The sequence below is a fragment of the Notolepis coatsorum genome, assembly GCF_963971535.1.
Source record: "Notolepis coatsorum genome assembly, chromosome: 7".
Taxonomy (NCBI): Eukaryota; Metazoa; Chordata; class Actinopteri; order Aulopiformes; family Paralepididae; genus Notolepis; species Notolepis coatsorum.
Window position 1 is genome coordinate 122,563,448 of NC_140171.1, and position 15,994 is coordinate 122,579,441.

The following is a 15,994-nucleotide window of genomic DNA, read 5'->3' on the forward strand; positions in this document are numbered from 1 at the left end:
CTAAGTGGCGCAGTGGGCAAGGCGCTCGCCACTAACGCAGGAGATGCTGGGTTCGAGCCCAGCTCTCAGCATTGCTTCCGGCTTGGCTGGTCGTTCATACTAATACAATTGGCAGTATTAGGGGGTGGGAAAGCCGGTGGGTGGGGATCGGACGTTGTGGACAGCGACTCCTACAGGTCGGTTGGTGCGCCTGTACAGCAGAATCAGGAAGCAACAGGGGCAGCGTGAGCCTCCCACGCAGACCCTCGCCGCTGAGAGATCGCGCTGTACAGGTGAAAAGATGTGACGGCTGCCTCCTCGTGTACCGGAGGGCACACGTGATGCAAGGCTTGGTCCACATTGCAGCCGACCAGTGGGAGGCATGGTCTAACAACGTTCGAGACAGGGGAGGGTAGAATTGGATAATACGAAACTGGGATGGGAGAAAAATAGAAAATGGGGAGAAAAAGTAGATAAAAAAAAGGAGGGTTTTAATTAAAATGCCTGAGGGTGGATACAGACGTCACAGAGGCAGGTCCAGGAGGGTTTTATTTAAAATGCTTGAGGATGGATGCAGAGGTAAGCATAGGAGGGTTTTCATTAAAACTCCAGAGGGTGGATACAGATGATGCAGAGGTAAGCATAGGAGGGTTTTCATTAAAACTCCTGAGGGTGGATACAGATGATGCAGAGGTAAGCATAGGAGGGTTTTCATTAAAACTCCTGATGGCAGAAGGAGTCTTGGTCTAGCAATGGAGATGAAGCCGGTGCTTTTGTTACTTGGCGTGTAGGGTTTTCTCAACTTGAGTATTTTGGATAGCACTTTGAGTGCCAGCCACGAGAAATCTCATTATTTCATGCCATGTAGGGGAGGAAATTAGGCCTCTTTACTCGCCAAATGCGAGTATTTTTTACGTTTGGCGAGTGATTCATGAAGAGCACTCGCCAGTCTGGCGAGTACTAGTAATTACAAAACAAAACAAAAAAATCATTCTGCAATCTGCTGATTCGCTCACTGGCACAAGCCGAAATCTGACTCCCCCCTTGATTCTTCCCATTTGTGCCTCATAATAAATCAGACCATAACCAATGAACATCATCGTTGTACAGATGCGCTCTAAGCTCCTCCAATGAACACTCGTTTTCTAGAAGATGTCGCGCATCTAGGGGAAGTGGACAGATCACTGCGCGCAGACCTACAAACTCCTGTCACCGGCTTGACAACGTAGACACACTTAGACAAAAACACATTGTGGATGAAAATAATTGCATGTAGAGTCGTCGCTTTCGGATATCAGTGCGGTCTGACATGGGGACGAACAACAGCACACAACGTTCTCCTTCGAGTCGGATGAGAATGACAAGTGGACGTGAGGCTAACCAGCATTAGCCGGCTAGCTACCTAGCATCAAGCTACCATAACGCGCATTCAACATAGTGGACTATACTGAGCGGCTTTGCTTAAATGCAGCCGAGTGACATTTTATTATTACCGGGTTTCCCCCCCATATCACCACTCGCCCATATGCCCTTCACAACGGTGATGTTGTCATACACTTGGCATTCAGAATACACCTGCTGAACCCCTAGCGTTGTCAACTTGTCATGAGATTCGGTTCCAATGTATTGTCATCATACAGCACAAGTACAGTACAACCCGAATACGTTTGGTATCCAACCAGAGTGCAAATGTAACAAGTCAAGTTCAAGTTGTTTTATTTAGCTATTACATTACAGTGAAATGCTTGGTTCTTTCACTGCCCAGCCCAGTCCAACCTAGACCAGCCCAAACCAGTCCAACGGCCCAACCTAGACCAGTCCAACCCAGTCCAACCTAGACCAGCCCAACCCAGTCCAACCTAGACCAGCCCAACCCAGTCCAACCCAACCTAGACCAACCCAGTCCAACCTAGACCAGCCAAGTCCAGCCCAGCATCTTTCACTGCCTAGTTCAGCCCAACCCAGCCCAGCATCTTTCACTGCCTAGTTCAGCCCAACCCAGCCCAGCATCTTTCACTGCCTAGTTCAGCCCAACCCAGTCCAGCCCAGCATCTTTCACGGCCCAGTTCAGCCCAACCCAGTCCAGCCCAGCATCTTTCACTGCCTAGTTCAGCCCAACCCAGTCCAGCCCAGCATCTTTCACGGCCCAGTTCAGCCCAACCCAGTCCAGAATAGTTCCCTCTTTCATGTTAATATGTGATATCCTAATATTTTGAAGAGTAGAGACAGTGTGATTAATACATGTTGTATGCTAATATTGTGGAGAGTAGAGACACTTATTCATGTTTTATGCTAATAAATATTTTAAAGAGTAGAGACACGGTGTGATTATTATTACTATGATTGAAAATCAATTTAGACGAAGACATACAAAGAAGTAATTATCACAATTAGCGATTTATTTTTGGCTGGTAAAAAATCAGTTTGGCTGGTAAAAAAAATTATCTACTCGCCAGTTGGCTGGTAAGCCAAAAAGTTAGTTTCCTCCCCTGATGCCATGCGTTGAGTGCCAATGACGAGAAGTCTCGTTATTTAATCGTTATTGCTTTTATTAGCGATATCCATAAATGTTTCATCAATCTAGCCTCACGTTACCATTGGGACTGTCTATGAGCTCGAAAAGGGAAAATACCGCCCCCTATCGTCTCCCGGATGGTAATGCACCCATTGTATTGGACTCTTATGAAAATGTATGAGAAAAAAATCCGGATTCCACATTTTACTTCTCAGGCATGTAACCCGAGCCGATCGGATTCATTGTGGACCCTCAGAACAGCGTGGAATATGTGTTTCGAGTACCTAACGTTGGATCAATAAACGCGATCGATATTTGGAATGGCGATCAGGAATTGGAATAATCTTTTTGCAGAACATCTGATGTGAGGTAAGGAATCTATGTTACCAGTCTTGGGGTAATCAGATGTATTTTTCACATATATCTCAACGTGTCTGTGTGTGTGTGCGTGTATGACGTTAGCGCTGACCAGGAAATAGATAATAGATTTTTCAGCCCGCTTCTCTAGCGTGCATAAGTACACATATACTATCGATAATCTAGCGTTTATTTGAAAACAATTCATAAATAGGCCGAAAAATGACAACGTGTTTTGTGTATTCCACTAAAGAGCATTATCACAGAATATACCGTATATATATTTTTTTTTGGAACATTTCAAAAACTTCAGTTTTTCAAAACGGTATAAAACGGAAATGTACAGATGAAAGAAACAATCCGTTTCGTACATGTTAACTGCAAGCAAGTCATTGATAAGCGACGGGCGTATTAGACACATAGCCATAATATAGAATATAGAAATAGCTCTGCGAAAATCATGAAATATCGGAAAATCAGTCCAAAAAGGCTGGCATTCAAGCACTAAATCTGGCACCCCCTGCTGGCACTCAATGTGTTAATGATCTTTTTAAGGCATTCCTGCTTCATTAAACAGCACAGAGCGATACGTTGGCAGAGAGTGGGTATGACATGCGACAAAGTGACGTGTATATGACAGCTGTGACGTGTATATCCTGCGTTCTTCAGTAAGTTAAACCAATTACATTATTCTAACCTATTTCCTTCACTAAAGGTTGAGTGCCTTGGTTCCTCTCATCCATTTCAATTTATGTATTTTAACCCTCTAACTTTTTATTACAACCATATTATTAGTTTCAAGATGCTCTCCTCTCCCATGGTCCTCGGTAAATAAAAAATGATATATTGCCTATATTTGTAACTGAAGCTCACGTCACAGTTAAATCTAATCATTAAATCATGTTTTTAAACATCTCTCTTTCTGGGATATGACAGATGTATCTTATGCTATATCTTACTATTTATTCCGCAGGAGATCTACTCTCTGCCCCACCTCTTCAGCCCTGGCATGGTGTTGAGGTGTTCGCTCGCTAAATTGGACATATCCAAGGGAGGCTCTGTCAGCATCCAGCTGTCAATCAACCCCAAGCTGGTTAACAAGGGCCTCACCTCGGGCTCTCTGAAAAGCGGCATGGTGAGTGATTGGACAGTTATACATTCAGATTCAGATTTGTGTGCCACGTCTACTTTCCTTCCCTCTGTTCTATAAAACACTATGGATCAATCTTGTTTCTGTTTCAAAGTGATGTATAGATTAAGTTGACTCATCTTGCACTTGACTTAGATTGTGAGTGGCTGTGTGGAGAGTGTGGAGGACCACGGCTACATCATTGACGTTGGTCTGAGTGGAACCAAAGCCTTCCTGCCCAAGCAGGCTGTACAAGACAAACACAACAATCCTGAAGGTATGAAGAAAAAAGCCCCAGTTCCAATCGGCTTACATAATCTGAGGAAATAAAAATGTCAACAAATCATTGGAATTGTCATTTATATCAATCAAGTTAAAAGCGCACTAAGTAGTTTCAGCCTCTAGATGTCGCTAGAGCACCACCAAAACAATGGTGTTTACATAGAAATGCTGAATGTATCCAACTGTGAAACTAGGCATTGCAGATCAAACATGACTCATGATCCAGCAATAGCATATCAAACGTACCACTAAAATGTTGCCAGAAACATATTTTAGGTTCAACCTTAGGTAGAAAAAGAGAAAGTTGACAAGCGAACAAGCCACCCTTTACTTTTTGAAAACGGCAGCAAAGAACCACAGACTGACCACCAGGAGCACGTTTATCCAATTGGGTGCATTCCACGTGGGGAAATGGCAAGTAGGGAGGGGATACCTGCACATGCACATAACATGCACTCGCTGGCCAAAGTTTGACGCCCAAGCACAACAATATAATAAAAATACAGGCAGAGGGAAGGGTCTCTGCCGATAAAGACATCACTACACACTTCTAGTGGCTCATAAATGGGATTATGTTTGTATAATATGTTTGAGTCAATCGTCTTTTTGGGGGGGGTAATTCTACTCTTTATGCCTTTTTAAATTATTTTAAATTTAAAACTGAGCAGTTGCTTTATACTTTTTCTGATGTACATTTATGGAACAGTCATAATAGAATATAAATTGAAGCGGCTGGGTGGCGCAGCGGACATTGCGCTCGTCACCAACGCAAGATACACCGGGTTCAAATCCGGCTGTCGGCGTTGCCTCCGGCTTGGGCCGGCCGTCATACTGGCTCAATTGACAGAGTCAGCGGGAGGAAGTCGATGGGTGGTAATCTGGACGTTGTGGACAGCGACTCCTACAGGTCGGTTGGGGGATGCCTGCACAGCAGAGACAGGAAATGGCGGGGGTAGTGTGAGCCTCCCACACGTTACACCTCGCCAATGAGAGTCCGCGCTGGCAGGTGAAAAGATGTGACAGGCTGCCTCCTCGTGTACCGGAGGGGACACGTGATGCAAGGCTTCTATCCTCCCTACAACCGACCAGTGGGGGGCATATGCGAGCAACGTTCAAGACAAGGGGAGGGGAGAATTGGAAACAGCGAAATTGGGATGGGAGAAAAAGTGGATTAAAAAAATATAGAATATAAATTTATCTTTATTGCTTATGATATGAATTTGTTGATTCAGCCAACTTTACAAGCCTGACCTATAACACGCAGGCGACTTAAGGCGAGACACCCCAGGTGAATAAGCAAACAAAATATTTGAATAGATATCACTATGAAACTTTCCCAGTTTGTTATGTACATAACAACTAAGAAAAAATGTATTGCACGTTTTCTGAGATCTTATGTTTATATATGCAAAATTGTTTCATTATGTTGACGCATAACACAATGCACTTTGTTCAGAAGGGGTTGTGGCTATGTCTTTTTATCATCCCATAAATCACGAAATGCTGTCTACAGTCATAAAAAATCTATTTTCGCCATTTTTTTTGGTATAAATGTACTATAAATCAGGCTATGAATGATATCAACAAACCCCTCTGAACAAAGATGCAGGGTATATATAGGAAGATATGTGGAAAGTATGGTGTGTGTAGGTGCTCGGGAAATGGTACATGTCTACCCTTGCGTGTAAGAAAAACGCATAAAAACGAATTTTTGGGAAAACGCCTTCAAAGTTCTGTATTGTAAAATGCCATACATCTCTTTTTGAAACCGCTATTTACAAACATAACACCCAATCAAACCATCAGTAATAGACAACCTAAACACATGCCTGATAACTGAATAACATAATAATAATGATGTTATTGAACTGAACAGAACTACACACAGGCTACAAACAGTGTAGTAACAAACTCAACAAGTTTCAAGTTTCTTTAATAGTTGTCATACAGAAGTACAGAATACTTTCATACAAAATGCTTCTTACTGTTTCGCTCCAGAGACTGTGCTAGACAAGATAGTATCAAATAACATAGTATAGCATGTAATTTAGAAGAAGAAAATGAGGTCACAGTGTTCGGTATAGACATATGTACAATGTTCTGAGTTACCATATAATATACAATACTATGCAGTGTACTAATGTACAGTACTATATAGTGCAAAGCAGAAATGGGATGAGGTACAATTTAGGTACAATTTACAGTAAGGTGTACGAGTTGTAGTGCAATCCTTCATCAATAAATATAAAGTGTGGGGAGTGGGTGCTACAGTGTGTTTGTTTAAAGTGGGTGTGTGCTATAAAGTGTGTGGAGTGGGTGCTACAGTGTGTTTGTTTAAAGTGAGTGTGTGCGTGTGGATGTGTGTGCTATGTGCGTTTGGTGGTTGTTGTTGTGTAGTGTTCATTGTTCGTTTAGCAGCCTGATGGCCTGGGGATAGAAGCTTCTTCTGAGTCTTTCTGTGCTCGCCTTGAGACTCCGGTATCGCTTGCCTGACCGCAGCAGTTCAAAGAGGCAGTTGTTCGGGTGACTGGAGTCTTTAATGATTCTCTTAGCCTTGCCCTTGCAACACTTGTTGTAAATGTTCTGGAGGGTGGGGAGCCCCCCTCCAATTGTGCGTTCGGCTGAACGTGTCACTCTTTGTAGTCTGCTTCGGTCTTGTGCAGTGCTATTCCCAAACCAGGAGGTGATGTTGCCAGTCAAGATGCTCTCTATTGTACATGAGTAGAAGTTCTTAAGGATCTTCTGACTGACTTGGAACTTCCTTAGGCGCCTGAGGAAGTAGAGGCGTTGTCGTGCCTTCTTCACAACACTGTCAATGTGTGTGGTCCATGTCAAGTCCTCGGATATGTAGGCTCCGAGGTACTTAAAGCTGTTGACTCTCTCAACCGGTGCCCCGTCGATGCTGAGGGGGCTGTAGTCCTTGACCCCCGACCTCCTGAAGTCCACAATCATCTCCTTTGTTTTGCTGACGTTCAGGGAGAGGCTGTTTTCCTGGCACCATCCCGCCAGGACCTTGACCTCTTCCAGGTAGGCCCTCTCGTCGTTGGCAGAGATCAGGCCCACCACCACTGTGTCGTCAGCAAATTTGATGATTGTAGTGCTACTCCGCTGAGCCACACAGTCGTGTGTGTACAGGGAGTAGAGGAGGGGACTCAGAACACAGCCCTGGGGGGCCCCTATGTTGAGGGTGATGGATGAGGAGGTGCAGTTGCCTGCTCTCACCACCTGGGGTCTGCCAGTCAGGAAGTCCAAGACCCACTGGCAGAGGTCATAGTTCAAGCCCAGGTCCCTGAGCTTGGCTATGAGTATGGAGGGGACTATGGTATTGAATGCCGAGCTGTAGTCGATGAATAGCATTCTCACATAGTTCCCCTGCCTCTTGTCCAGGTGTGATGCTGCTGTGTGCAGCACATGGGCTATGGCGTCCTCCGTGGACCTGTTGGGGCGGTATGCAAATTGCAGGGGGTCCATGTTGATGGGGAGGGAGGAGCAGATGTAGCCCTTTACTAGCTTCTCAAAGCACTTCATGGCTATGGAGGTGAGAGCTACAGGGCGGTAGTCGTTGAGGCAAGCAGGCTTGGATTTTTTGGGTACAGGGATAATAGTGGACTTCTTCAGGCAGGTGGGGATGACAGCCTGTTCTAAGGACAGGTTAAATATGTCAGTGAATACTGGGGCCAGTTGGTCGGCACAGACTTTTAGGACGCGGCCGGGGATGCCGTCCGGACCTGCTGCCTTCCTGATACTCACTTTTTTAAAGGTCCGCCTCACCTCATGCTCTGTTACCCTGAACACTGCGTCTCCATCAGCAGCCGACCCCCCCCCCCCCCCCCCCCATTGCCGTGGCTTGTGGGCTGGTGTTGTTATTACCAGCATCAAACCTCGCATAGAAGGTATTGAGGTCATTTGCTAAGGAGATGTCACTGTTCAGTTTGAGGGAGACGCCTTTGTAGTCTGTCATCGTTTTGAGCCCCTGCCACATAGCTCTAGAGTCAGCCTGTTCAAACTGGAGTTCAATTTTATCCTTGTAGCGTCGTTTGGCCTCTGTCACTGTCCTCCTTACGTTGTATCGCGCCACCTTGTGGTCATTCATGTTGCCTGCCACTAGGCCGTTGTTGTATGCTTTGGTGCGCGCTCTCAGAGCTTCACGGACGGATTTGTCTACCCAGGGTTTTTGATTTGGGTAAACTCTCATTTTGGTAGTGGGGATTGTTTCTTCCACCATAGTACGAACATAGTCCAGCACTGTCTCCGTGTAGACATGAATGTTATCTGTGTCGCGGAACACGCTCCAGTCTGTGCAGTCAAACGCAGCCTGTAGCGTCTCCTCTGACGTCAAATCCCATTTCTGCACCTCTCGCGAGACTACGGGAGTGCTTTTGATTCTTTGTTTGTACTTTGGTGAAAGGAAAATGGACGCGTGATCTGATTTACCAAAGCCACTAGCAGAATGAGCCTTGTATCCACCTTTGAATTGCGTGTAACAGTGATCTAGGATGTTACCGCCTCTGGTGTTACAAGTCACATGCTGATAGAAGTCAGGTAATACCTTTCTCAGATTGGCGCTATTGAAATCACCCACAACTATGATGGCGGCATTAACGTTCGCTGCCTGGAGTTTGTTTACCTCGTCGTGAAGCCTGGAGAGCGCGGCACTATTGCTGGCTTGCGGTGGAAATGGGACCGAAACTAAAGCCCGCCGCCCGCCAGGGGCGGTCTGTTTTTACCTTTGGCGCATGACACTTAGAGGGCTGCCCGCCGTGTGGCGTGTAGACGTGTAGTTCATAAGCAGGCCCCTAAAAATATTTGTATGCGAACGGTAAAAATCAATTACGCGCACGCTGTGCGAATACAGATTATAGCCTCTCTCGTCTTTTTTTTCCTCCGCTGCGAGATCGTTAAAAAACTACAAGTCCCACATTGCACTCAAGCCAACGGTCCAATCACAGTAGAGTGAAGTGACTGGTTTCATGGGAAATAAAGCAAATGACCAATCGGAAGCTCTAATTTTTCTTGTTTACTTCCTGAAACTCCGCGATCAGGGCTCTCGTTTTCCGAGACACCAACTTATTATAGTCTCTCTTACCAATAGCAATAGATTTTAGAACACCTAGATTTATCGATAGCAATAGTAATATAACGTTAATGCAACAAAACGAATGCCTTGCTTTGTTAATCATAACGTTGATGCAGTAGCGTATGTCGGTGTGTTGGCTGTAACGGACATGACAATAACATAACGTGTACACATTAAAATTGCGATAATCTATTCTAACATTTTCAAATCGATGCAGTTGAATTTCCCCCTTAGGATCGATGCATTGTTACACCCCTACACCAAAGTCACTGGCCCACTGTGTATCTGTGTGTATAATAACTTGGCTAGCGTTATCAACAGCAGAGGTGGGCAATGGGTCCAGCTGCAGCACCGGAGTGCAAGCGATGTGATGTAATTGGCAGACTCGACTGTCAATCAATGGTCTACCTGACACGCAAACTCAAACAATGTTTCTGTACTGGAGGTGTGATTGATTGATTGATTGAAAACTTTATTAACAGATTGCAGAATGGGTACAATACAGTACAGCTCAATACACACAATTGTTAAGGGGATGCAGACCAGAGAAAGACTTTCGTCTTGTTTACATCAGGGTCCCCCATTTCAATTAATCAGGAAAGTGTACAGTAGGAAAGTGTACAGTATTTCAATAGGCAACCCTGAAAGGATTATTTTTCTAGAAGAGCAACACAGCCAAAACAGACAGTGGAGCTGTTTGCAGATGGCAAGCATTTTGACTTATTGCGTGGTGGCGATGTCTCGCAGATAATACAACTACAAGTATGATTATATAATATATATTTTATTTAAAAAAAAATTGTATATATAAAATATATATTGGCAGCTAAGAAATATGCTTGGCGGGTAGACTCTTCCCATCTACCCGCCACTGGCCGGTGAGTCAAAAAGTTAATTTCGCTCCCTGGGTGGAATATACACTCCTACAAGGATGATCGCCGTTAACTCCCTCGGGAGGAAGAAAGGACGACACTTGATGGTTATATATTCCAGGGCCCTCATTCATCAACGTGTTCTACGCACAAATCTGTGCTTACCCTGTGCGTACGATCATTTCTAAGCAAAGAGTGGGATTCATCAATTTCGATTTGAACTTGACTCCGTGCTTACATCTACGCACAGGTCAGACCAGGCGTACCTGGCGCCCAGTGGTAGAATATATTATTACAACAAGGAAATGAGCTTCTGTGCATAATAACACTGGCATGTTCTGTACGAACCGTAGTTCATTATAGTTCATTGTAAAATAGCAACAGTAGTGTAATTATGGTCAAAACCCTATAAATAGCATTTGGAATAATAGATCTTTCTCTCAGAATGAATGCAGCATGGTTTATATAGCGTTATCGGAATATACGGGGTGTAGGCTACTGACTGACTGCGCTCCGCGTAGCTTGATTGATTGATTGATTGAAAAGTTTATTAACAGATTGCAGAATGGGTACAGACACAGTACAGTACAGCTCAGTACATACAATTGTTAATTGGGGATGCAGACCAACTTTCGTCTTGTTTACATCAGGGTCCCCCATTTTCAATTCATCATAAATCATAAAGCTCAACTCGTTATTATTTTGCGCAGACCGCAGAAACACGGGAACGTTTTGATTATATTTAAAAGGCTTTACGTTAAACGAAACAAGTGGAATTTCGAAGCTGTAAGCAGAATACAAGTCATATGAATATAGTGTTCTTCCCCCTTTTTACTGTATAAGAAAGAATAGAAAACGCATTGCAATGACACTATAGTGGACAGACTATGTATATGATGGGATTCAAGTTCGCGTTTTTGTTGATCATAGGCATGCTGTCAGAGTATGATATCTTCAAACATTCTAGAACATTTGTCGTCACAGATCATGTCCTAATAGAACATAGGCTATGGCATGGATCGTGATATTGTGTGGACTGTAATTATTACTGTACCGGTACCACCCATTGTGACAACAGCCTTGTGAGTCCCGCACACAAACATGATGGAATTCAAGTTCATGTATTGAAAGGCAGGCTACATCATACATGCAGTGAGATTCATTGTTCTTGTATATGCTCTCTATTATTGTTTATATAGGCTACCCAATACTGACATCAAAATAGATTGTAGTATGCCTCTAGAAATCATATGCAGCAGGTAGAAAATTGACGGGAGATCCATCGCGATTTGGAATAAAATTGAGGAGAACTTTAATCCCTGGGTATTAATCAAACAACACGGGAAAAGGCAGTCATATTCCAGCGCAGTCTTTATTAGCCGACAACAAAATAGATGCCTCTAAAAATCATATAGCCAATCGAACACAACTAATAAAGGCATTCATATTACAGCACGGTTATAATGACACACAACCAACGCCAAACAGTGGTCAACGAACGGTCTTTATTAGTATTTTGAGCTGTCCAGGCAGAATTGCAGCAATGGTCTTAGTGAGCCGTTGATATCTGACATCACCGTTTACAAGTCCGCCTTTTATTTATCCCATAATACGCGATAGTGTCTTCTTGGTTCGACAGCAGTGAACAATCTTCGTGGAGTTTCTCAGAGTTCCGCTCGGGTCAGTCCATTATTTCACATCCCATGGGGGGTGTTTCCTCATTTTCATGACCATATATGGATAATCATGCACGAGCATTGACGGTAGAACAAAGTGGTATTCATCAACACGGAGGAGCATAGAGCCTGCGTACGCACCGTGTGATGAATCCCGACTTCCCTGTGCGTACACTAGTTCTACATTCCGTGCTTACGTGTGGAAGTAGGTCAAGTTCTACGCACACATTGATGAATGAGGGCCCAGGTCTGGGCAGCAGTGGTTCGATAATTCCTTCACGTTAGCTGGATCGCTCCAATTGTTGTTAAACATGAACACAACCGATTACTGTACCCCCTAATAGGCAATACAAATATTTGAATAGATATTACTATGAAACTTTCCCAGTTTGTTATGTACATATAAACTAAGAAAAAATATATTGCAAGTTTTCTGAATTTTATGTTTATATATGCAAATGAGGCACTTTCCCATTAAATATGTGCACATTTATGGATGCAATCAGGCAAAATGAAGTAAAATAAACAACTTAATGTGTGTTATTGACGTTTTATTGTCACTAGTTTCATAGAAGACATGTTTAGGAAGCAAAATATAACAAAATCAACAAAAAAAGAATTATATTTGCCTATTCACCTGGGGTGTCTCGCCTTAAATGCACAAATATATATTACAGGTTAGTGATTTTTCAGTATGTATAAAGTAAAAGGTATGCATATAATAAAGTGTATATAAAAAGTGTATTTAAGGTTTTTGTTGTGTGTTCAGAGTTGAAGGTGGGTCAGTATGTGACCTCGCGACTGGATGAGGTAAAGAGCGACGGGCGTGTGGTGCGGCTGTCCGTCAATCCCACGGCCATCGCCAAGGCCTGTGCAGAGTCCCAGCAAGGCTGGACCCTCACCAACCTGCTGCCCGGACTCCTGGTCAAAGCCCAGGTCAAAAAGGTAACTTCGGTTCCCTTTCTTTTGGATTAGGCTTATGTCCAATACGTGTTCTGTCTGTAGCAGGGTGTCTTATCGAATACATTCACTATATAACACTCTAAAGGAAAGGGGAAAACCCCAAAAAGCATAATATGTCTACTTTAACTTGAGATCTTGTCTGGCTTGCAAGGCAGCGGTTGCCTCCCTGGCTGCTATTCCAGTCTTGTTTCATCGTGATGAAGTCCATGCCTTCACTTTGCAGGTGACCAAAACGGGTCTGGTCCTGGACTACCTGTCCTCCTTCTGCGGCCAGGTGGATGTCCTCCACATGGAGCCAGATAGGGCTTCCAGCTACGCTGTAGGAGACGAGGTATGTGGACAACCAGGGAGTCTCATTTTAACTTCCTTGGAACTAATTTAATCACTGCGGTACGTGTATTCTGAAAGAGTCAGCCCTGGGTTAAGATACACCTAACCAGGGGTGGCTGTGTAGCGTAGAGGACTAAGCACTCGCCTACCACCGCAGAGACTGGGATCGAATCCAGCCGTCAGTGGTACCTCCGGCTTGGTCAGTCGTCCCCACAACACAATTGGCAGTGTTAGCGGGTGGGAAGCCGGCAGGGTATGTGTCCTGGTCGTTGCAAACAACGACTCCTACTGGTCGGTCGGGGCGCCTGTTCAGCAGGGAGGGGATCTGGGGGAGATAGCATGAACCTCCGCAAACGTTACTTTCCCCCAGTGAAACTCCTCGCTGTCAGGTGACTCCACATGTATCGGAGGAGGCATGTGATAGTGACTGTACACCCTCCCCAGACCTACAGTGGGGCAATGCGCGCAATGACCAGGAAGGGAATGGGAGAAAAATACAGAAATCCCCCCCCCCAAAAAAAGAACTAACCAAGATATCCTTTTGTGAAATAACTGAGATGCCCTATTGTTGTGACGGCTGAAATACCCCACTGGTTCAATGGATATATCGGGGCTACTGACTATTCACACAGTGGCCATTTTGCTCTTATGTCATGCTCAGGTTGGAGCGTGGGGATGCCCAACCTGAGCATGACATATGAGCAAAATGGCCCTGGTGTGAATATGGTTAATTGGAGACTGTCCTTAAAATGTCCCTCTGTCTCTTTTATATAGATCCTATGATAATAGCATTGCACTGTATTTCCTCACGTCTCCTCCGTCCAGGTGCGCGCCTGTGTGCTGTATGTGCAGCCTTCCAGTCGCCTGGTGGGCTTGTCCCTGCGTGCCCACCTCCTCCAGCCAGGAGCCAGCGTGGAGACTCTCCCTGCCGGCACCGAGCGCATCGGGGAGGTGTTCGAGGGCTGCAAGATGACCGCCATGTACCACATGTCTGGAGCCACGCTGGTGCTGCCCGACGAGACTGTCACGTTTGTACATGTGAGTTTGGTGCAAATTAGGCCTGTCACAATAACACATTTGGCTGGGTGATGAATTGTCCCAGAAATTATTGCGATAAGTGATATTATTGCGGTTTTGAGATTTTTTTTTGAGAAATGTATTTCCCAAAAGTTTTCAATTAACCTTTTTATTTTTTTTACTAATATAATTAGGGATGCACCGAAATTTCGGTGGCCGAAAACTAGTTTTTTCACAGAAAATATGTCACCGAAACAGAAACAACCTGTAACCTAACGCGTGTTGTTGTGATGATGTCGCGCTGTCGGGAGTCGCGCTGTTTCTATGTAAACTCTGCGCGCAACGCGTCCAATAAATGCGTCTTTAACATGCTTTTATATCCTTATTTACTATATGCCCGTCGCGGTTAATCACTGAGTGATCTAATATGCATATTATTCAGAGCGAGAGGGGGGGGGGATTGTGTTTCTCACATTGACACTGTCTGTCTGTCGCGCGTCTACTGTGCCGAGTCAAGCGAGCACATTCAGCTGGGGACTAGAAAGGTGCGCTCAGTAGAGCACAGATGTCCGCTGCGCAGCCAGAGAAAAGATGGAATTAATGTACTGTATGCATTCAGAAGTGTTGAATAAATGTTTTATGGACCCATAATAGTGATTATTTATTATTTAAGTTAAGTTTTGCCATAATCATATATTTTTCCATAATCATAATGTTCCACAACATTGGTAAAAAAAATTAATCATTTTCGGCCTTTCGGCTTTCGGCCAACTGTTTTCTATTTTCGGTATCGGCTTCGGCCAAGAATTTCCCATTCGGTGCATCCCTAAATATAATGATAATAGCATAATAATGCAAGGAAACCGTTTCAAAGTGCAATAAACCTTTATTTAACATTGGAAGACATTTTAAATATCCTAAATGACTACCTAACCAATCAGAGCTGCGATATGAGGTAGCGTCACAAGCAGAGTAACCTCGTTCCCAGTTTTATCTCCGGGAGAGCAATGATAAAACGAGCAGAGCAATGTGTGTGGACAAGAGGCGGGTTGCTAGGTTTACTGTAGGAAGGGGCTTTTAGACCCATGTTTTTTTTTTCTTCAAAAAGAGGGACATCCTCTCAATATGCAGGACGTGGGACATTAGGTCAAATGGCTGTGCAGTACAACCAAAAGCGGGACACCTGGTCACCCTAACTGTGGCTCGCGTTTGTTTACTGTGGCTCGCGGATTGTGTGATGGGCAAGCTACTTGGAAAATGTAGTAAGCTACACTACCAGTTACTCTCTATTTTAAATATAGCTCAACTACAACAATAGCTATCCCCAGAGAAATGTAGCAAGCTACACTACAAGCAACATGGCAAAAATAGCTAGCTACATCAGCACTACTTTTTTTTTGTATCAACTTCATGATCAAGTTTCCACCAAACAAATAGGCCCGGCAAAAAATGCTCAGTTTGATTGTTTATTATAAAACAAACTGAAACTGGAAACAAGCCCTCTGTCTGGCTTTTTGTGTCATCCTTTTAACATGTAGGCCTACTTGTATTATTAATGTACCTTGCGGTACCATGTACAAAATGTTAATGAAGTATGAGGAAAAAACTGTGGAAACGTAATAAATAAAAGGCAGTGAAACAATAATCAAATAAACGCCAAAATATATACTATTTCTATTGGAATCGAGACTTTTCAGCACAGGATAAACTAGGGATGGGCAAAAATTATCCAGATCGATTGATCACATGATGTACCCGAGTACTCGTGGAGGAAAACGCTGTACAAAATAAACGTCT

General features: G+C 44.0%; 1 protein-coding gene across 3 annotated transcripts in view; it reads left to right on the forward strand.

Annotated features, from left to right (window-relative positions):
* Positions 1–15,994, forward strand: part of pdcd11 (programmed cell death 11) — a 71,147-nt gene that overhangs the window by 2,760 nt on the left and 52,393 nt on the right. For all 3 annotated transcript variants that reach the window (XR_014619939.1, XM_084319087.1, XM_084319088.1), the window contains exons 5-9: positions 3,825–3,986; positions 4,137–4,257; positions 12,657–12,832; positions 13,074–13,181; positions 14,006–14,218. Coding sequence is in view for 2 of the 3 variants with exons in the window: in XM_084319087.1 (XP_084175213.1) it covers positions 3,825–3,986; positions 4,137–4,257; positions 12,657–12,832; positions 13,074–13,181; positions 14,006–14,218 (780 nt within the window). In the remaining variant the exon portion in view is untranslated. The remainder of the gene's footprint in view (positions 1–3,824; positions 3,987–4,136; positions 4,258–12,656; positions 12,833–13,073; positions 13,182–14,005; positions 14,219–15,994) is intronic.